The 24061-nt window shown below is 36.8% G+C and overlaps 2 protein-coding genes across 2 annotated transcripts; both read left to right on the top strand.

Annotated features, from left to right (window-relative positions):
• On the top strand, nt 1-1668 carry LOC129281427 (activating signal cointegrator 1 complex subunit 2 homolog). Its single transcript, XM_054917365.2, has one exon. It carries the CDS (start codon nt 1-3, stop codon nt 1666-1668), a length of 1668 nt encoding a protein of 555 aa, XP_054773340.2.
• Nucleotides 1669-11978: 10310 nt separating this feature from the next.
• Nucleotides 11979-22960, top strand: LOC129281158 (matrix metalloproteinase-14-like). The gene is made up of 10 exons (XM_054917100.2): nt 11979-12277; nt 13481-13604; nt 14783-14991; nt 16349-16571; nt 17447-17605; nt 18620-18739; nt 19780-19916; nt 20657-20801; nt 21107-21901; nt 22077-22960. The coding sequence occupies exons 1-9, from the start codon at nt 12200-12202 to the stop codon at nt 21490-21492; spliced, it is 1581 nt and encodes a 526-aa protein (XP_054773075.2). The 5' UTR covers nt 11979-12199; the 3' UTR covers nt 21493-21901; nt 22077-22960.
• Nucleotides 22961-24061: the final 1101 nt, after the last annotated feature.

Genomic DNA, 24061 nt, shown 5'->3' on the forward strand with positions numbered 1-24061 from the left:
ATGTCGGGTTCTACTTCGCACAACGACCGTGGTGGGATCGTGAGATCGCCGTCAGAGATCGCTGCAGAAGAAGAGCTACCGCCGTCACTGCCGAGCGATTCCGAACATTCTGCCATTCACGATCAGCTCACCGCTCCAATGGGCAGCTATAAAATGACCTACTCACAGCAGATTGGCAACAGTGATGACGACAGTTTTAGCGAAAGTGATGTCGATGACCGTCGAAAGAGCGAAACCAGTGATGGCGGTGACGACGAGAAAAGCGTTCACTTATCCAACTACGCGAGTGACGAGGCGGTGTCGTTTGTCGAGAGTTGTGAGTCTTTCGACCGCTATACCGACAGCAGTGACGAAGATGAGAGCAAGGGGGACAATATGAAGGGAGCCAGTGGTGTCTGCCGACGCCGTCAGTCCAACAGTGACAGTGACACCGCCGATGACTCAAATGAAGAGGAGACGATAGATAAGTCGCCCAGTAAAGCGAGCAGTCGTGATGATGCGAATTTAGCAAATTCTGGGAATACTTCTTTGAAAATGAATAACCCTACTGAGGTAACCGAACATAAATCGAGTGAGAAGTTCGTGGGCATATGGGATGATGACGGCTCTAACAGGAAAGAATCGTCAAAACCTGTAAGAAAACTCTGGAGCGATTACGTTTATAAACCGGAAGCGAAGACGGCTCGAGGGCAGTTGCGGGCTGGTGCCCGATTCACAAACTCCTTTACCGATAAACGCCAAACAGAACCCGTTGACCATTCCTGGAATATGAACCAATGCAATCGTTTTCCACCCCAACTGGGGATGGGTCTTGGCCGTGGGTTGATGCATCCAAATAATAACATGCAGTATGATCCGAACAGCATGAGGCAACCCGGGTCATCTAGAAGCTACCAACAACAGCGTCGTCCTAACAATCCATACTGCCATTATCAGCAACAGCAAAGGTACTTCGGGATGCCACGAGGGTCCTACGCTAGTGTTGTCCAAAAGGGTGCAGCGAATCAAGGGCGTACAGATTCAAGGAATACAAGCAACACGAATTTGCCCAGTCGCAACATCCCGGGAAATGAAAACAGGTTCCCGCGAGATCAACAGAGTTACAACAGACAGAATCAAAACTATCAACAGGGTCCAAACCGACAAAATCAAAACTACCAGCAGCAGCGACCATCGGGTCAAGGGCCACAGAGGCAGCAACCGCAGAGTTACAATCGTGGCACGGTGACGGCAACGCAGATTCTCCAACAACAACGGATGCAGCAATCTCAGAAGCAACAACCCAATGGACCACAGAGAGGACATCCTCATGGACAACAGATCCAGGGACAGCCTGGAGGCAAACAGGACAATCGCCCATCGTGGCAACCACCAAAGGGACCCCACGTCCGACACATCATGATAGGTAGCCAACAGGTGTACCTTATCCAGCCATCTTACAATAGGCGTCCGATAGCTGAAGAAGATCCAGCGATTGTACGAGCCGATCCTCCTGTACCACCTCCATATGTCATGCTACCTGGAGGCATACCACTTGCGCTTCCCATGCCCATACGGGGAAATTTTGGTGCGAACACCGGCATGCCTGGGGGACAGATAAAAACCGGTGGCAGCGGTGGGATGCGGAGCTATTATGGTGTAAATCAACAACCAACAGCCGTGAACTAAAGGAGACTATGCATTCAATCAATGTGTTTAACCATATTGATTTGAATCCATGTTCTAGTGCTTGCACAGCCGATATTCACTTTTATGGCGATTGCTCCAATTTTATGAATTTAAGAAAAGAGATCGCATTTTCGAAAATGTAGTATTTCTATATAGCATGTAGATGGTAAATATACGAAAACTAAGTACGAATAATCTGAAAGCATTACTGAATACACGAATGTGTTTTAAATTCAGAGAGAGAAAATAGGGAAAAATGAAATTCAGATAATCTGCGTCAATTTTTATATCATGATCACAAAGCTTCAAAGATGTTTAACAGGCATCATAGGTGACGAATATAGTTATACGTTATCGTCATATAGCAGTATCGGAGCATCATTCGAACACGATGACTCTTTTAAATAATGTTTTCATTTCTGAAAATGTTTTAACATGATGCAGGCCCGCAAATACAAAATGAAACAGTGCGTTCATTAGAAATTTTGTTTAAAGAATTGCATTGGATAGGCCGACATTGATAGATTAAACATTGGAATGTGCTCTCAAAATCAGTTAATAAAAGCTATAAAAAAAACGAATCAAACAAACCAAAATATACAATAATAATAGTAATAATAATAATACAAAAACAAGAGAAAACAATGAAAAATACTTGAGAGTTGAAAAAATAATTCACAATCAAAGTTGTAGAAAAACTGCAAATACATTATGTGGCAAGAGAACATAATGCAATAAAATATATATGAATTTTTATACTTTTAAACATGAATATGAAAGAATAGGTTTTGTTCTCGATGAATCGTTCCATCAAGCCGGTGAAATACACATCAATTATTTTGTCATAAATGTGATAATGTAATTCTCTAATTTTCATGCAATCTGAGAAAAGGGCATCGATCGAATTTTAAGTATCCTTTTAAGACTATTGCAATAAAAAAATGTTGCCTATAGATCATGTTGCATATTTGTCGTATGAGTTTAAATACATGAAATGAATTTACTATAATACTACACATTCGATGGGATGAATATAATCTTAATTAGGATAATTTTTTTTAAATATATACCGCTAGTGTAATGCAATCTTAACACAATGGTAAAATAAATCAAATGATAATTAAATCGCACGAGTGACTTTTAACCAGTCACTGTGGTTTATCGGGTATGGACACCGTAATGTCCACTAACATGACTGACGTCATCGTAATATGAAGCTGACAATTCTTGGACTATACATTATTATCTTTTCGTCGTCGACAAGCCAATAATCACGGTTTGATGATTTTCGTTTAATGTATAGGCCTACAGTATTTTGTAAACGACTTTATACTGTATGTCTTCTCAACTTTAAAATGAAACTAATTCCTTACTGCAATGTGTTCTTGGTAATTTATTATCCCGACCAACACAGACTCTGTAAACAATCATTTTCTTTTTCAATAATCCATTAAATATAAGATTTCTGTAACATCACAATATAGATAATTATATTACTTTGACATGTTTGATGTACGATGGTGATTATAATAAAATTAAATGAACATCAGTCACTAATCATGTAAAAATTTTATTTAATATCCAATGATGTAGATTTGTTACAATATTCACAAAAAAACTAGCAATCGACATGTTTTAATGATCCCTACATCCAATGAAAAATGAAATTGAAAGCAAGAACAAGGAGGAAACATGAGACAAGTAGGAAGAGCAGGAGAAGAATGACAAGAGGACAGGGAAAAGGGCGAAGAGTGAGAGGGTGAAAGTAAGGTGAATGATGAGCATTTTATTTATTTATTTCGTTTTGTTTACCCTGGGTAACCCCATTAGTGGACTAAGCACGGTTTTTCTTGGGGACCCTGCATGGAAGTAACACATACATACATATAATAAATACAAACAATGAAACAAATAAGAGAGTAAGGAGAAAGATACGTGGTGAATGAAAAAAGTTTAGATTTAGTGTCTGGCACATAGAAGAAGGAGAAGAAGAAGGAGAAGGAGAAGGAGAAGAAAAAGAAAAAGAAGAAGGAGGAGGAGGAAGATAAGAAGAAGAAGGAGGAGGAGGAGAAGAATAAGAAGAAGAAGAAGGAGGGGGAGGAGAAGAAGAAGAGGAAGAAGGAGAAGGAGGAGGAGGAGAAGAAGAAGAAGAAGAAGAAGAAGAAGGAGGAGGAGGAGGAGGAGAAGAAGAAGGAGGAGGAGGAGAAGAAGAAGAAGAAGGAGGAGGAGGAGGAGGAGAAGAAGAAGAAGGAGGAGGAGGAGAAGAAGAAGAGAGCAGACAAAAGATATAGAAAATAGAGAAAGAAAAGGAGATAATGAAGAAGTGGAGGATGGGACGGAGAGTGAGAAAGGAAAGAAGAAGAAGACAAAAAAGAAGGGAGAAAAGGAGGAGAAGATGGAGAATGAGAAAGAAAAGAAGAACACAAACCGACTCCAAAACGACCGATGGTATACACTCTGAAATGCAGGGGGTTTAAAATAAATCCGGATGGACTGTATAGTTAGGGACCAATCGAACTCTGGATTTAGTTTCAATCCTAAAGTTTCCTTTTTTAAATATCAAACCATCAAACCATTAGAGATTTAAATTCATTTTTAAATATCAAAGTATTTAAATTCAAATCAATTAATTCTCAATTGTCAAAGTATTTGAATTCAAATCAATAGAGATTTAAAATGGATTCTTTAGGATTAAAACTAAATCCAGAGTTCCACTGTATAGCAGTGCTCTCTTTTTTGGTGCATTATGGGTACCAATGGTACCATAATGTATGGTTCTTTCCATCATGGTATATAAAAGAGGGAATTTAAAAAAGAGGTTGTGAAACGAAGAAAGATGAGTATCAAAAGGAAAGATCTTGGTCTGAATCATAATCATAATTTTTTTTTATCATCCCTTTTATCCATACCGAGGGGAAAAAATGGTATTTGAATTTTCCAAATAAGGAATCGGAAATACTTCGAAACTACCACTTCTTTTTCGAAAAGCCAGAATATTGTGAATTAATACTCGACAAAATTAAATCATACCACAATAATACTTATACACTCTTATTGATATCACCAGTAATCAAAACAATTTCACTTCCACATAGGAAGTGGGAGATGCGGAAATTAACCATATAGAACAGCATTGTCTGGACCAGGTAGTGACAAATAGTCGGGAAAGCCCAAACATCGGATGACTCATCAAAGGGGGGGGGGGCAATTGCACACCTGTCTCGTCACACTTCTTTGCTCGTAGGGTGTCATAATAAATGTAAAACCTAATATCGTCAAACTAAACAAAATTTCAAATTATAATTACTTAAAAATTTCGCACCCAATTTCAATTAAATTTTCAGATTTTTGTAATGTTGTTCGATTCAACCACCTGTTGGGGACATACCTGGCCTTTAAGTTTATAGGATGGGTGTATAAAAATTTCATCTTAAAGGGGTATGAAATGAGTGATCTTTAAAAAAAAAACTTGTTCTGATAATGCTGATAGTTGTCATGGTCATCGAACTTCACTTTGGACTAAGAATCATATGCCTTTACTAGTTGAACAAAACGAAAGTTGATATTATATTATATTTGTTTCAATGGCAAAGTCATAATGAGAGTCATCGCTAAAACTTTTTTCCTCATTCTAAAACAGGAGCGGCGCTGTAACGGGGGGGGGGGGCAGGAGTGACGGGACTCATTTTTTGTTCAAGTATTGAAAGGGGGAGGTGAAAAGGAAAAAAATAGAGAAGAAACTGGACATGCTGGAAGGAGAAGAAAGAGAGGAAGATCAAACTAGGGTTTCGGGTCGTTTGACTCTAATACCTCTAATTTTCAATTAGAAACAAAAGTAATTCAATTTATATTTACTAAGTCACCTTCAGGTCACCCCCCCCCCCCTCCAAAATACCCTGACACCGACCTTCTGTAAGAAGATAAATGAAAGGGAGGTTGGGTAAGTCTAGTCATATATCTCACTTGATTCTGGTCAAAAGTGACCGTGACTTGTTAAATCAAACTAGTCAAATCTAGCCGGCCGTTTTCTCTATTCATTTGAACTAGCTTGTTTGAAGCATGTATGGAGTTTCCAACTCATCTGTACAATCTCAATATCTAATTTATTTCGACGGGAAAAAAATCAGTTGTAGAACAGTGATCTAAATCCTTCTTTTGATTATCATTTGTTAATCCCCCCTTTTACCTTTCTATATCACTTCAGCTTTTAAAGGTCAAGTCCACCCCAGAAAAATGTTGATTTGAATAAATAGAGAAAAATCAAACAAACATAACGCTGAAAAATTTCATCAAAATCGGATGCAAAATAAAAAAGTTTTGGCATTTTGAAGTTTCGCTTATTTTTCACAAAACAGTGATATGCACAACTCAGTGACATGCAAATGGTTCAGTCGATGATGTCAATCACTCACTATTTCTTTTGTTTTTTATTGTTTGAATTATACAATATTTCATTTTTTACATATTTGACAATAAGGACCAACTTGACTGAACGACATAGTATTAAACAATACTAATTCCACAAGGAGGAATTAATCGTTGTTTCCCTTGACAATGAGGAGAAAATTAGAATATTATATATTTCATATAATCAAATACAAAAGAAATAGTGAGTGGATGACGTCATCGGTATCCTCATTTGCATACCGACCAGGATGTTTTCTGAAATTAAGCGAAACTTTAAAATGTCATAACTTTCTTATTTCACATCCGATTTTGATGAAATTTTCGGTGTTATGCTTGATGGATTTTTCTCTTTTTTTCGAATCAACTTTTTGTTGGGGTGGACTTGTCCTTTAAGCATGTTAAGAGGCTTTTCAATTCCGTATTGAGCAATTAGGAGAAAAATAAGTATATTAATGAAAATAATAATGGATAACATTCTATAATGCGTTTTAAGGCAACCGCACACCTTACGATTGGTCTGCGACCCGATTTTGGAATCAAACCTAGTAGAATTTGATGCTAATATTGAGACATGGAATATCTTACTGTGCAATGTTCGAAATCATTGTACGAATACCTATGTTAAAATCTGTGACGAGGCTATCATCCTTCTTAGAATAAAAGCAAATTTAATATCTAGTCGTAATGACGTCATAGCAGTCGTACGATTGGCTACGATTTGAAACTAATTTTGCCTTTACTCCAAAATAAAGGCTTGTAATCTTTCAAAATGGTTATATTAGTATTCTTTAGATTAATTTTAACCTCAAATAAAATGATATGTTCCATTCACATTTTCAGAAAATCAGCAAAGTGCGATTTGTTCCAAAATCGGATCGCAAACAGTCGTAAGGTGTGCGGTGGCCTTTAAACTGCAAAGAAAAAAAGAAGATTTTATTACTAATAAGTTCACTTGATTGAATGAAATGCGTTATGAGAGCGCATTACTCACACACCTCTGCATCTAAGCAGTATAAATGAATCATTCGGATTATGTTCTTTAGATTGGTTATAGGTGAGGCTATTCCTGTCATTCATTGCGGTTTTTATAGAAGATTTGTTTTAATTATACAATGTCTTTATAATTGTAGTTTCAGACAATAACGCCTCATGAGATTGATGTTGTGGTGAGCAGTTTTTTGTTTTTTGTTTGTTTGAAGAAGGAATCAAATCAAATTAGTTTTGTTAAATTCTCCTGATACGAGATGTCTTGTAATATGTGTCGAATATGAATGCAATGTACATTGGTATTTTATCATTGCTTTATCAATTTTTTTTTTTTATAAATTATGAAACTACTTCTTGACATACTGTATGCATCAATAAAACAACATGGACAAATTACATCAACGCAAACATGAGATAAATAAAAGATGATTTGTTGATCAATATGACGATGATGATGCACAGCATGTATAGCGCCTTAATTTTGGAGTGATGGCCTTTTATTTATTCTTGTCAATTTTTTCGGAAAACAACATGTTCTTCACTTGTGGGTGATCAACTTTTTTATGGGGGGGGGGGGGCTTGTCTAATATAAGGGACAAATGCACCCCTGTAGAGAAATCTTGTAGCCGCGCATGTAGACACGGGTAGCGCTGCATGGGGGAGGGACAGAGGGGAGACCGCCCCGTCGCATAATGATTGAACGATAAGTTGGGGCGTGTGAATGGGCTCTAAAACTTCAACTTTCACGGATGTGATGAACAAGAACGTTATGACGTCACAGCGCACTTTGGACAATATCCCTCGAATATCAATAGAAAACAAAACGACGGGTCATGGGAAAAAAGATCAAGAAAGGATATTTGTCAGCGGGTAAAAGTGTCATCTTTACATGGTTATTTCGTTATTGGTGAGACATGTAGCCTGTGCATACAAACCAAATAGTTATACACCCCACATAATATTAATATTCATATTCCGTTGCAAGCAGAGTAACATTTGAATAAGACATTCATGCCCATGTACACTATACATGCCATGCAAGCTATATAAAGCGTTAACGATTGCATTATGATTAATTGGATGTATTTATTCCTTTCATTATCCTTAACGTTTTGCAGTAAATTATTTTCACTATCCCTTTGCAACAGCTTAAAACTATAAAATAACTCAATACATTCTTCCCAGGGAAAATATAGCATCGTTCTATGGATTATTATAAGCCTTATTATTTCTATATTATTTGCAGTAGTAGTATTAAGGGCAGTAGTAGTAGTAGTAGTAGTAGTAGTAGTAGTAGTAGTAGTAGTAGTAGTAGTAGTAGTAGTAGTAGTAGTAGTAGTAGTAGTAGTAGTAGTAGTAGTAGTAGAAGTATAGTAGTAGTAGTAGTAGTAGTAGTAGAAGTAGTAGTATAGTAGTAGTAGTAGTAGTAGTAGTAGTAGTAGTAGTAGTAGTAGTAGTAGTAGTAGTAGTAGTAGTAGTAATAGTAGTAGTAGAAGTAGTAGTAGTAGTAGTAGTAGTAGTAGTAGTAGTAGTAGTAGTAGTAGTAGTAGTAGTAGTAGTAGTAGTAGTATAATGAAGAATTGTAATGATGATTTTGTTTCTAACGACGTGTTCTCATTTTGCAATATCGATTTACGCATTTCAGTTATAATTAGGTGTTATGCCCTCTGCCAAGCGTGCGGTTTGACAAAATTGTCATGGGCCTGTCGCTTCACGACCTAATATGACAGTTGGCTGATATGGACAAAGTGGAAACATTTGCCTGTTTATTATACAAATTGAAATTAACTTTAATTTGATAATACCAACCAAATGTTTATTCAATAATAGATGTAATAGACGTAGAGCATTACAATCACAAATAATTACAACATTAATCATTTATATCTTGCGTACCTGAATATCTACATGTAGGTGTTGTAATTTTATTAATTTAGAAACATTATAAGGAAATCAAAGTTTTAAGACAAAAAAGAGTAAATTAAATTTTATAATTATTTCCTGATACAAATTTCATTATTGGGCGTGGCTGCCTATGCCCAAACATGGGTCCGTTAAAGAATTGCACCACACTTCCTAAAAGAAAAAAGAATTTCTATGTAGAAGTATCAGTATCAGGAAATAACAAATACTCATATCCCCTTCCCCCAACTCCTTATATGCCCGATTTATAATATTCCGTACAACAAACTAATGAAAATCAGTGTAAATTTACTGATTTCAATCAAAACAAGAGCAATCCTTGACTTTTATTTTTCAAAGGAATATGGAGGAAATTGAATGAAAATAATTCCAATGAAAAACAGACAATGTGATATTGAAAAGTCTCCCTGACCGGGACCATTATAGATTAACAAACAAGAATGATAAAAACGGCAAACTGATATTTTTAGGATTTCATCCCATCAGCATGATCAGAGGAGTTTGTTTTAAGATTCATATTTATTTCCAAAGCGTGGTATACATGCAGGTATCTGACTCTTCACCAAATAAAAAACAAAGCAAAAAACAAAAACAAAATTATGTTGTGAAAAAAACCACTTAGACAATTTGGGCAACACATTGTAGGTTTTAAATATGAATACTATTTTTCAATAGAAATTAGATTAAGATGGAAATGGAGGGACCCACTAAAAAGCAATGCTTGTACAATGTGGGCCCCTCAAAAAATAGATAACACAACAAATAACAAATTAACAAAGTACAGATACAGATATATGTAATCAAATGAGAAAAAAATAAAAATAAAAATAAAATAAATGACAGAGAAATAATACTCACAAAATAAATAATTGTTGCTGTATGCTGAATAAAATACAGGGGTATGTCTTTTCATACCAGTTTCTTCCCCAACCCCCCCCCCTCCCCTGTCACTCTCGACCTCTACCCTATTTAATTCTATATTTTATCAAATCAAAAATTAAATCGGGGAAGACGAGGGGGTCAAGTGCTCTTAAGGCGCAAATCCATGGGGAGGAGGACGGCAACACTTTGATTTATGCCCCCTCTTTGGTGTTAAGCGCTCCACCGAAGTGATTTATATATATATTTTTGTAAGGGGTCTTCTTCCTTCCTATCTTTTTGTCTTGTTCTGTTTCAGGAAATTGCGATCTTTGTGGTTAGAACACCCCTTACCTTTTGTTTTATGTGCAGCATAAAGTTTGCCTTTTCAGTGCCTCATTTGTTCCGACTTCTTGAATCCGCCCCTGAGTCTATGCATAAGAATGTATGAATATTATCACAAAGTTTGTCAATGAAAAATGATAATCTATTATAAACATATAGGCGTTGATGTAGTTGTAATTATCATGTAACGTCCAAAAATAAATTAATGAAATATAATTTATTAATGAAATAAATCAATTTGAAAGGCATGATAACCACTAAACGTGTACATGTAACAGTGCGTTTGGCGTCTGTCCATATATAAAGTACACAGAGTCATTTTCATCGCTTTGTATTATGATTTCGGCTTGAAATTAGCTAATTAATGTGAGGTCTATTTTGACTACATTGATCGATTGCCTTTTCTTGCACTCTGCATCTACCGATACTTTTTTTTTTTGGGGGGGGCGTCATTTTGTAATTTATTGTTATCATTACCAGTTGATCTCTTCTCCATATCCATGTAATTAATACCCTACCTCCCTCTGTTTCTTTCGACTCCATTTTCCTTCTCAGTATCCTGTTTTGAGTAACCTCTTTTCCTCCTTTGTAATATCAAAGGGCTATCTCAATGTACACATGGGCGGTGCAACATTGGGAGAGGGGTGACCATTCCTTGTGCCTTTCCGGTGACACGATTGTTTGCTCCGGCGACAGTTATTGCTCCGAGCTTTATTTCGTCTCAGATATAGGGTTAGGGTTGCAATAGGGTTTTATGTTAGGTTTAGGGCAGGGTATAGTGTTAAAGTCCTGGGTTGAAGTTGGTTATTCCATTAGTGTTTTGAATTTACAGCGGAGCAATTGTCGCCGGAGAAAATGTCATGGAACAGATTTTTCAATTAGCGAAAATTGGGGGTGGGGGTAGAACAAATAAGGAGGGAAGATTAAAAAATGACAAAGAGGTAGGGTCGTGTCGTATATTATTACGAATATTCAATTGAAAATAAATGACTTCACTTTAAAATTGGTTACCCCCCCCCCCTCAATTAAAGTATCAGGGCGGTTCCCTAAATATAAGTTTATATCAATTCATTTGATAATCAGGAAAGGTTACCCCTAAGCATCACAAAGACTTTTGATGACATGGATTGTGTTTTCTCTGTCACGTGACATGCGAGAGTACTGAAGTAACATAATTCATGCACAACTTAAAATACATAAATCTGATAATTCTGATTTTGGGACAAAAGGTGTTGACGGAATCGACCCATAAAAAATATGCATCTATACAATATTGTTACCCCTTCTTGCTCAAAGGGTACATATACGTTTTCATGTAGTACGTTTTAAACACAGGGCAATTGATTATTATTTTCTGCTGTTTGCGATTTTTGTAGGACCGAAGAGTGCACTATCGCTTTAAGCATGTTAATTGTTCTTTTAAATCTACATTCGATAACAACCTAAGTGACATAGGCCCAGGTCAGGTTAATGAATGAGAAAAATTAATACCAAATTTGGTGACACTTATAAAAATAATATCAATATCATTGTGGATACCAATAGAATGACTAGACACGTAAAACATCATCGATGAATCATTCAAATATGGGTTATCCTACTTTTGATTATTTTTTTCCTTGGTTATTGACCAATGTCATCTTAATCCTTAGAGTCAGATGATGGGGCGAGTCACTGCGGAAAGCCTTCCTTTCGCGGAAAACTCGACGTGCGTAGGACGCCGCGTCCGCCAACTAAGTTCGCTGGCTGGTACCTGAGATTATAAAAACGCGCCAACATTCGGCGTGTACAACCAGTATTCTTCACACTTTCAATTACTAAACTGTCATAATTAACAGATTATCATTTTCCAGTCTTTTAGACCAGCGTTTGCTGTCTCAATTTTGAACTTCATTTTTTTAATGAAGCCTTACTTAACGAAGCAGTGCAGTGTGTGTATTTACGTTCGCGCCTGATTTATTGTCTTTGATACTTTGAAAGAAAACTTTTAAGGAGTGGAAAACAGAAAAATATGGAATTTAATATTTTGTTCATCTATGCCATGGCGTGCATCGCTTACGTCCATTCGCTTGGAACTAATGAAGTATTGGTAAGTTCGTTTGTTTGTTTGCTAAACCTTTTTTCTTTCTTCAATCTATTGTGCATTCATTTATCTAGACATTATAAATTATAATTATCATTATTGTTTTCTGATATACTTAGGCCTCTATCTTATCATCTTTTCACTGAAATCAACACCATTTTTTTTTTAGGAACATAGAGATAATATTTTGGAATATATATTTTTTTATTAATTAAAGTAGTAGAAAATAGTGGTTAGTTTACCTAATTGTTGATTAAATTTTCAATTTCAATTCAATTTATTCAACCATAAAAATATGTATATACAAATCATGCAGTGAACATAATTATGCAATAAATAGTACAAAATATGACTAGGACCATTAAAAGGCAAACTGCTTTAGCTTTGACAAAATTTACAATTAGAAACAGAAAACTAACAAAATACAAACAAACTTTATGGCAGCAGATATAAATGCAGACACACCCACATGCGCGCGCACACACACACAAACCCTGGTAATTTTATAGATTTTCCATTAAGTATAGGCCCTACACATTTTTTTTAAAACGGGATACAGTTGAGCAATCTTTTAGGGAAGTTGGAAGTTGATTCCATTTTTTTATACCGACTAAATCTAGTGAATTTAAAGAAGAAGAAAGCCTCACTTTAAACAACATGAAATATGACCTTACATAATCTCATGTATAAAAAGAGAGATGAAATGTTAAATCAATTTTCCTCGGTAAAAAAAATTGTTGACACTTTTTCTTTGTGTGGCTGAAGGTTAAGACAGTTTGAAAAGGGGGCAAAGTGACCTGAACGGGGTCTTTGATTTTTTTAATTTTCACTTGTCAATAATAAAAAGAGATATCAATTAGTTACACTACTCCCTATTTTCCTTTTTTCTACCTCCTTTCCGCCGTTATCACCCGATTTCATTTTTTTTATTACTGGAAAATTATCATCATGAAGGGCATTCATCCGTACCTTCCTGGGGCCCGTTGCATACAAGTTAATATTATGGTAACTTTGCCACCCAATGGTAACTACCATGGTAACGATGATCAACAGCCAATCAAAATCAAGTTACTTGCAAGTATTACCATTGCAAGGAAAAGTTACCGTAATGGTAGTTTTCATGAAAAGGGGTCCTGTGGACCTCCCCTTAATGTCTCCAATGTGAATATATATACATTTTTTAATCTCCCTCTCTTTCTCTCTCTTCAGACTTATCTTTCTAAATACAACTATTTCGCATCAAATGATCTGTCGAGTGGCCATCTTAGAAGTCAGAGTTCTCTCAATGATGCTATTAGGCTATTTCAGAGAATAAATGGACTAAACGAAACAGGTTGGTATAATGGTAGATTATTTTGTTTGTTGCTTTATTAATGACGTACAGAAACCTTTTTAAAGCTATATCCATTTAATTTCGGATGGATTATGGGCAATGGATATATTTTTTGCAACTATTATTGCAGTGAGGGGTATTTAAAAAATAGCTATATGTATTCTGTGGTGTCCTATCAGTTCTAAGTGTTCGAAATTAATGTAATGTATTTTCGGAATATAAAGATCATAGTTATCAGATTCAACACTTATACCGGAAGAAAAAAAAATATATATACATATAATATTTACCGCCCTTAGCTTACTGCGCATTTCACCCTTGAACCGCTTAAAGCATGTAAAGCAAATCATTATACGGACGCGACGACACGGGTACAATAATTCTCCAAGACATAGGAAATGATAAACATACATGTAAACTCTTTCTTTCTTCAAACAACTTAAACAGACTCAACATGACTACGTTAAGTTAAAGTGGGCATTTAACTCTGCATGTGGTATCCTATTATTTCTAAATGTTCGAAAGTGATGCTTTTCTGGAAGGTACCATAAGTATTGTTCAATGAATATGAAAATGAAATTGTTTCAAATTAATATAATGTATTTTCGGAATGTATAAAGATCACCGTTATCAGTTTCAACATAGTTTCAACATTAGTACCGAAAGCAAAATATAAATGTATGATAATAATTCAATTCATATTTATAGTGCATGTCTGAGTATAGTCACCATAGTTGCATCTATCCGACACTCGGAAATGAGAGCGGTGCCACACGGGGGCAGGGGCGTTATTGTTCTCTCTCTCTCTCTCTCTTTCTCTCTCTCTCTCTGGTAAAAAAGCCTTTGAGAAGCGAAAGCGACTGTATATACTCGTAGAATATTTGCTATCAAGGGGACTCTGCAAGGAACTTCAGTCCATCAATAAAGTCACCCTCAGATTTTACGTTTAATAATGAATCACAAGTATTTTGTTTTTTTCTTAAAATTTTAGACAGTTTTAGATCTATTTTCTTTAGCTAATTTTAATTTCAAAGCAATCGAAAATTAGCACCTGAAATCCAGGGGTCAAAGTTGGTCATTCCATTAGTGTGTTGAATTTACTGCGGAGCAAATGTCGCCTGAGCAAATGAAATAGAACCCTGCGACACAAAACCGTAATTGTTTCTTTCATCACACAGGAATTATCGACGCAAACGTGCAAAGATTGATGCAAATGCCCCGGTGCGGTTTGCCGGATAACACCGGTTCCCAAGCCATAAACCGAGCACGACGCTACGCACTATCCGACAACAAGTGGTACAAGAAAGACCTGACATGGAAACTGGAGAACACTACACCGGATCTAACGAGGCAACGTGTACAAGCGATCATTGCCAGAGCACTCAAGGTTAGTGAATGGAGCTCTGTGCTCTGTTACAATCGAATCCGGACACCCCGCCCCCGGATAAACACCTGTAGGATAACCAACCTCTTTAGGACCCTTTAAGATTGAACAACAATTAATCCCTATTACCCGTTACCCCACCCCCACTTATACAGCCAATGCTTCATAACAGTTTTGTCCAAAGTGAAAAATAACTCATCTAATATTAAGTTTATGATCTGGGGAGTGTTTCATCAACATTTTCATCCGACAAGTTGTCAGATCTGACATCTCTCTCTGATGTTGATTGGCTTAGAGGTACTGTTACTATGGTAACTGTCGGATAAAATGGGACTTGTCGGATAAAACGTCCGACAAGTCCTTTCATGAAACGCCCCCCCCCCCCCAGAACAGGCTAATATGATTGAGAACAATGCGGAAGCAATTGATTTACGGGTCTTTGTGCCTATCATTTCTCCAAGCTGACCATAATAATGATGAGTTATTTTTTTTAAGTGTAGGTCTATAAGCTTTAAAAAAAAACATGAATGCCTTTGTTGTTATGATAAAGTGAAAGAGAAAGGAACGACTTCCTCAAATAACAGCTAAAACAATTATTATGGAGCATGGTCATGGACGTCACGTTAGGTTAACACATTGACCTAATAAAAAAAAAATTCCTTACGAGAATTTATTAAAAAAATCATCGTAATAGTGTGTTACTTTCAAAACCTATATCAGTGTGGAATATTTGCCCGAAGAAGTATATAGTTCTTTATAATTTCGTCGTTTTCTTTTACAGGGGCCTCGCGACTTTTCGCGAGTTTCGAAAGTGCGGGGGGAAGGCTGATCATGCAAAAAAAAATCTAAATGAGATGGTATTCGTCATGTCTTTGTATACATTTATCATTGACAGAAGTGGGGCGGGGCTGAAACTTTTACAAATTAATGATTTAGATAAAAGCTATACTGCGAGTATTTCGAGTATATGGTGGGAATTTTGCCGTTCGGTTTTATTACAGTTTCATTCTCAAGATCAAAGCGAAAGCAAAGTTTTCATCTCCTTATAATGTTTAATGATTATATTAGTCATGGTAAGACCCAGTATATTACTCATTTCCTATGATGGCCCAGAAACAGAGGTCTTTGGGAGGACATCCTGGTCCTTCGTTTACAGTTTTCTTTTCGAAAGATTGCCTATACAAGGCGGCGCCAGGGCAGAGGGGGCTATAATAGCCCCCCCCCCCCCCCACCCTCCCCATGGCGTACCATCTGTCGGTTTGGGGTCGACTTCGTCGGTGTAATTGCGTCCAGCAATTTGAATTAATAAAGAATAGAGTTTTACGCCGTACCTTTTTGTTTTCGCTTTCATTCATTGCAGCATTGGTCCGACGCATCCCAGCTGACCTTTCGCGAGGTGCAATCCGGCGATGCCGACCTCGTCATCAAGTTCACCAGGGGCGATCACGGGGACGGCAATCCCTTCGACGGCCCCGGGAATGTCTTGGCGCATGCGTTCTTCCCCACAACCGATCGCAGGTACAGCATCTCCGGCGATGCCCATTTCGACGAGGATGAGAGGTACACCGAAAACACTGATTTAGGTGAGTGACGTAGAGAGCAAAACACAAGAAACGCATTTTTTTTTTAATTCGTCAGCCAAGCATACGAAAGGAACATTGTAGACTAGATTCTTTGATATTATTATTGACGCTGGCGTAATGATGCACCGACAAGTTGCTCTCTTGTGGATGTAAAAAAAAACAGCAAGAACATCAACATGAACTAGATAATATAAAGTATGGTGGGCGTTTCATAAAACTGTTCGTAAGTTATGAGCGACTTTACGAACGGCTGGTGAACCTTTCTTACCCTCTAAACACGCTAAATGATCACCAATGAACATTTAATGGTGAATATCATTTACCACAAGAAAGGATCAACAGTCGTTCTTAAAGTCACTCTTAACTAACGAACAGCTTTATGAAACGGCCCTGGTTCTGTGAGAAAAAGCTTGATTTCAGAGAGCAAATATGTAATAAACTTAGAATGATGACGATCAATATTTTTTCATTGTATTATACTAAATGACTGATTATACTTTTTATCCGCCTAAGATTCTGAAACCTTAACGTGATAGGAAAGGATAACGTAATTGATCATTTCGAAACAAATTTGATACTTATGGCCTAAATAGGTCTATGTTTCATTTGTCCAAATAAATTGCTTATGATTTCTGTATGAATCAATTGAATGTTTAAATTGGCATGGCCGATCGATTCAAAGATACCGTTGCCATTATAATTTTGAAAGTTTAGATAAAGATTTTTAGTAATCTCCGAGACAAAGTCTTAGCGGAAACATGGTACTCCAAGTTCACTTCCGGTTTATTCATTGGGAAACGATCGATGAATGCTCTATATAAGTCAGAGGAAACGGAGACTGGTTTCATTTTTCATCATATCCTTCCCACGTACAGGCACCAACCTCTTCCAGGTCGCAGTTCATGAATTTGGTCACAGTTTCGGTCTCGGCCACTCCAACTCTCCCGATGCCATCATGGCCGCTATCTACCGCGGATACGTGCCGAATGCAAAGCTACACAGAGATGACATCGCTGGGATACAGGCCCTCTACGGTTAGTAATTTCCAACCCGGTTATTGATCTGTCCGGTTATTCGTGAATCATCATCGTATTTGTATGCAACTAACCGGTTTTGGTTCATGAACAATTGCTTATTCTGGTGGATTTATTTCATCTCATTGATTATGAAAATTGATGTTTGAATTTTTTCAAAGGCAGATGACCAAATGATATATGTGATTCTAATTATTAATCATAAATTCATCTAATTGTTGCCAAATGGTTCGACACTGCATGGGCTTTCACTTGGCCAAAGTCCATATAATCTGGTGAGATTGAAAAGCGTCATCATATTCAACTACTAACACTTTTCATTATGATTTTAATAGTATTCACTGAACTCGACTCTTACAGATTGTCTGAGTAGTTCTAAGGGGGTGGAAAGTAACCCTTTCATAGATTTGATAGAATTATGACTAGATATCTTCTTTAGATATGAATATCCACCTTATTTTAACCCCTTATAATTAATGGCCTCTTTTATTCCATTATGAAAAGTTGCCCGTTTTATAGTGAATTAATTTTTTGTCTGACAAGTTGTCGGATCTGAACAACTTTCCTATATAGATTTTGAATGGCTGAGAGCCAACTGTCGGATAAAATGGGACTTGTCGGATAAAAATCCCGACAAGTCCTTTCATAGAACGCTCTCCTGCTGAATAATGTCCTTTTCACCCATAGACCCTAACCATCCCTGTTTCGTGTTATGACTATAGCAACCCTCTTCTGTTATAGGAAAACGACTTCTAAGAATAATGACCCTTATTACGGTGGGCATTTTATTTTACATACATTATGACAAATGGCCCTTATGAATGTCTTAATGACTAGCGAATCTGTGGGTGGACACCCATTTGAATTTAAAAAAATTGTTTTGGCTTTCGTCCACAAAATCAATTTGTGATTTAAAAAAAGGGTGAAAAATTATGGTCAATTGATTTTGTGATTAATCACTCTTGTGATCAATTTATTTTGTAATCAATCAATTTTGTGATGATCAATATTCAGGTGCAAACTCTGGCACACCGGAAGTAAAAGGAACAGAAGGACCCAAAGCCACAGGGAGCTGTGTTGCTAACTTTGTCGCGGCTGCTCAAACTCTTTCTGCTGGATCTTTTATGTTCAACGGTAAGATCATTCAAGACACGGTGCATTAATAGGGATTTTTCGTAATTGCGACGGGGACAGATGCTACAACATTGAAAATCTATTGTCAAAAGTCCTTCATGAGAAAGCAGACTTTGTCGAAAATCGGCGAATCAAAACAGCAATTTTATCCTGGAATCTGGACAAACTACATTTGCAATTTTTTTTTCGTCAGCACAGAATCTTACGACAATCAGCTGTCCCGGTTCGCCAATTTTCGACAAAGACCTCTAAGCTGTCCGCTGTGATTTGACGGGTATTTCCAATAGATTGACTATGTTTTAGAATCCGTTCCCGTTGCAATTCGAAAACTCGCTTATGCCACAGTCCTCACCGGCGAAACTGGCAAAGGTTTGCGATGAATTGTAAATATGAAAGAACCGCGCTGATTGGTTCCCGGTCAGTATTTCAAAAAGAGTGCGCATGCAACGATGATCTTGATTTGTTATTGTATTTAGCGATTGATTGCAAACCTTTGTGTTACGGAGCCCAGACCGACAAAAGTTATTACGTTATTTCCAATTACATACCATCAGTCGGTTCGGTGTCGATTTCGATGATATGACCATGGTCTGACGCAGTAGTGTAATGAGCCAAACATTTTGAAGGGGATCAGACTGGGGTATGGGGTAAAATATTCAAGAAGCTGCGAGCGATCAAAGCGAGCGAGCAAAAAACCTTTTAAATCCCAAAATCTTATTTTTGTATATTTTTTGACAAGATATTCAGAAATTAGTTTTGTCATGATTGTAGTTAGGGAAAGATTTAGAATTAGAATTATATTTCTGTAAATGATATTTCAGTAACATTGAATCTCCGGGTATATAATAAGACAGGCCTATAGATAGATTCTGGATTTCATTCACTATTGATGGTATGATGGTCTTGTCCATTGGACCTAAGTCCATACATCTGGGTCATTATGGGTTCGCGAATATTATAAGTATGTTTTTTTATTTTTCTATGATTTGCTACCATCAATATTGCCATGATTAACCTGTAAAATATCTTTTATTTTGCAGACACTCACGCATTTTTGATGGATATTTACGGGTTGGTGACTGATCCCGAGCCTATATCAAGCGTCTTCCGAGGTCTTCCAACGAATCTAGATGCTGCCTTCTATTACGAGAACACCGGAAAAACTTATTTCTTCAAGGTGTGGATTGATACCGATATTACTTTGCAAGGGAACTGTTAGCCTCATATTTTAAAAGCTTAGTGTATCGATGCGTTTTGTTTTTACCATTTACGGGGTGAATGAGTTCTTTGGTGCTTTTTTTATTTGTACTTCTGCAGCAAAATATCGCAAGGCTTTATCTGATTATTTTCACGCATGGCGCGGGGTATGGTAAAGTTAAGGTTTTTCATATGATACTTTACAACCTGGGATTTCATCCGGTAGTTACACTAGATACCATCTCACACTGCAAAATTACCCGAGAATTACCAAATCTGATTCCCGGGTTTTATACTCTAGAAGTACTTACTATCACAGCAGATCACCTACCTGGACGCCGTTTCACTTTTTAAAAGTCAACCTCTATATTATAGAGTCACAGGTGAATCATCTATGTGTGATTTCTATATTCACTATGAAATATTTATAAATATTTACTTAAAAATCGTTTCCTTTGGCCTTAACTTTCATCGACAAAACAGACCTTCACACTTCTTAACGTTTAGCCCGCTGTGCGAATAAAAAAAAATCCAGATCGTACACCCCCCCAAAAAAAAAAAAAAACATAAAAAACAACGAAGTTATTAAAAATTCCTGGCTTTTCTTGTTTTTGTTTTGTGTTTTATTATAACTGTAAAAGTCATATTGTGTGTACTGTACATAAATTCTTAGTGGAAAACCGTTATATTTCTTTCATGTGCCTTAATTCTGTGTATCAGGGATCATTGTATTGGCGGTTTACGGATTTACAAATGGACCGCGGATATCCAAATAGGATCCGAGTCGGATTTGGAGGTGGAATACCCGATGATATAGACGCAGCCTTTGTATGGAGTGGAAATGGAATGACTTATTTTGTTAAAGGTGAGTGAAAATTATGATTCATTAAAAAATATTTAGTACACTATTTAACCATCGGATTTCAATGAGTTAATTTAAAACTTTTGCACATTTCTTTTTTGAAAATTTATGTAACTTTACACAACATAACACATTTTACAGAAATTTTCACAACTCTCAAACTTTTTGAAACAAAGCTGGATAAAACAAAACCATGACCTATAGAAGAGAGAAAAAAACATGTAGATAAAAACCTCGAATTTCAGAATCATGGTTTGGTTAACATCACTTTAATACAAAATAATTTTAATATTCTCTCATCTCTGCAGGTGCGAACTATTACCGGTACAACTTCCGGACATCCTCGGTCGATCCCGGATACCCGAAACCATTATCCATCTGGAACGGAATCGGCACCAAGGTCGACGCAGCCTTCCAGTTCGAAAACAAACTGACCTACTTCTTCACGGATGGAGAATACCGCCGGTTCGACGACAACAACTTCAAGGTCGCAACCGATTATCCGCAGCGTTCGACCCGGTGGCTGAAATGCGAAGAGATGGCCATTGTCGCGTCACCTGGCCCGACAACGGAAGGAAACATGACCTCCGATGATGGGAATGATGGGTCAAGTGCTTCGAAGGAAGGGGTCAGCATTCTTGCTCTCTGCGCATGCGTAGTTTTAACTATAATGCGGCTACAAATCTTTCAATAGCAAGTATAGATACTAGTAGACAGATTTAAAGACATATTTTTCTTTGATTCTTCATACCGGGGCTTGGAGGACTAGGTAGGCATACGCCTTAATTATTCTTCCCATCTCCAGCGTTAATATATGAAAGAGAAATAAACAAGTACTGAAAAACACTCATATTCAAATATGATTGCAACGAAAGATTCTTGAAAATATATGGAAGTACTACAGTATATTCGTGCCTTGTCTTATTATCATGGATTTTCCAGTCATTATTGTTCTTGCACTAAATAATTGTTATAATCATCATAATGACGCTATTTTATTTATTATTCGAAATACATGTAGATGATGATCGAACAATTTTATGAAGCAAAAAAAATGTTCACAATTATTTGATGCTTGCCTTTAGTGAAATGGGAAGACAAAAGTAGGGTTGGTTTAATCTGCAGGCACAGAACCTGATTGAAACTTAATTTGATCAGCACATAAAAAATTCGCTGTTTCAATTCCTGAGCGCATGCATGAAGAGGGCCTTGAGTACACAAGGCATGAGTAGGCTGCACATTCAGACCCTTAACTCGAGTGAAGGGTTTGCACAGCAGACTAGGGTTGGTACTTGGAAGTCTTTCAGAATCGCTTTTTTTATTCGATGCTTGTAAAAAAATAGACCACACTCGTATCAATTGGTAGGGCCTTATAGCAGGGCCCAAAACTATATCATTAGCTTACTAGAAATTTGAAATATATACTTCTAAGTTGGTGTTATGCAATGATGTATGTGCTGCCAAAATATCAGTCTATATATCGTTGACTCCCCTTCCATTCATCTTTAAACTAATTTTAATGGTTATTTTTATTTGTATCCCTTTTTTACGATCAACTTCAAAATGTCAGTGTTTCAGTACATAAGAAAGATGTAAATAGATGTAAATAAACCGAAAGACTAATTTGGTATCGCCAGGGTGCTTATTACCACGTTAAATGGTTTCAATCTTAAATTGTAATTTCACTGAAACGTAGTCATGTTTTATGCTACAGACCCACCAACGAAACCGATTCCAAACCGACCGATTGTATGTAATTGGAAATAACGTAATATGTGTGATCGGTATGGGGTCGATTTCGTTCGTGTGTCTGTGGCCTAATGGAGATTCGTTAGGATTACTGATTTCTTAAATAACTTGATGAAGTTGAAATGTTTAAATAAGCAATATTTCTCTTGATCGAGTGTGTTAACTGACAACGATGTCGGAATTTACAAATCTAATATCAGTGTTGTAATATATTTTGAATATGTATATAGTGAATATATTTTCCCATCTCAATGAAGGCCGCAATAAAATGTTGGTAGGTCTAAACGATATTTATGTTATAGTATTGTTAATTGATTTTTAAATCAATTTTCATAAATTCCTCGTGGAATGCAATAATTATGTACTGTGTTTTTCATGTTTGTATATTTCTAATAAATGATTTACAAAATCTATGTGATTAACTATTTGTCTTTAATGTGATGTGTTTAAAACATAAACGTTTAAAGTTGTTGATAAAGTGTCACTTAAACATGTTAAACTCGAATTGAACCAACAATTTTATATATATATATATATATATGACTTATCTTCAACGCATTCCTGGACTTTCCCTTGGGTCACCATAATTATCATCATCTTCATCATCATCATTATCACCACCATCAATAACATCATCATCACCATCTTCTTCATCACCACCTCCATCATCATCATCAAAGATCATCACCACTAGCATCAATACCATCATTACCATCACTATCACCATCGACATCTCCATCATCCTAATTATCAACATCTATCATCAGCCCCGTCATCTACTTCATCGTCATCATCGCATTTGTTATCTAACATTGCCTCTTTTGAATCGCTGTGTATTGTTGTGGATGATTTTAAGCCGTAAGCATCTGTCTGCGCGTCATTCACAATGATCACATTCAGTGTGATCTTCATACAGTATATATATACACACACGGATTGATTGTCACCATCGGCGCAAACATCATTACCAGCATCAATACCATCATTATCATCACTATCACCATCATCATCGCCATCTCTATCATCCTCATCAACATTTATCATTACACTCGTCTTCATCATTACAATTGCTATCTAAAATTTCCGTATCGAATCGCTATGTATTGTTGTGGATGCTTTTAAGCCGAAAGCACAAGCACAAGCGTTTCATTGACACTCATCGTATTCATTGTGATCTTGATATTACACAAGGATTTTATATTGTCATCATCGGTGCAAACATGACCATCATCGTCGTCACCCTCTCCCTATCATCATCGTCATCTTCAGTGGCGTAATGAGCCCCCCAAAAATGAGGGGGCAAAACAAGTTGGATGGATCATAACCTTAACAAAAAAAAAGGCTAGCCAACTAGGCGAGTGAGCATTTTTTACACTCTGCGTCATCGTCGTTGTGTTCGTCATCATCAACATCATCGTTGACATCCACTAGCGTACCTACGGGGGGGGGGAGGGGGGGCACTCTGCCCCCCCTGACGAGCCACAACCCATACAAAAGTCATATACCTGCCCCCC

Source organism: Lytechinus pictus, chromosome 18 (genome assembly GCF_037042905.1).
Source record: "Lytechinus pictus isolate F3 Inbred chromosome 18, Lp3.0, whole genome shotgun sequence".
NCBI classification, from domain to species: Eukaryota; Metazoa; Echinodermata; class Echinoidea; order Temnopleuroida; family Toxopneustidae; genus Lytechinus; species Lytechinus pictus.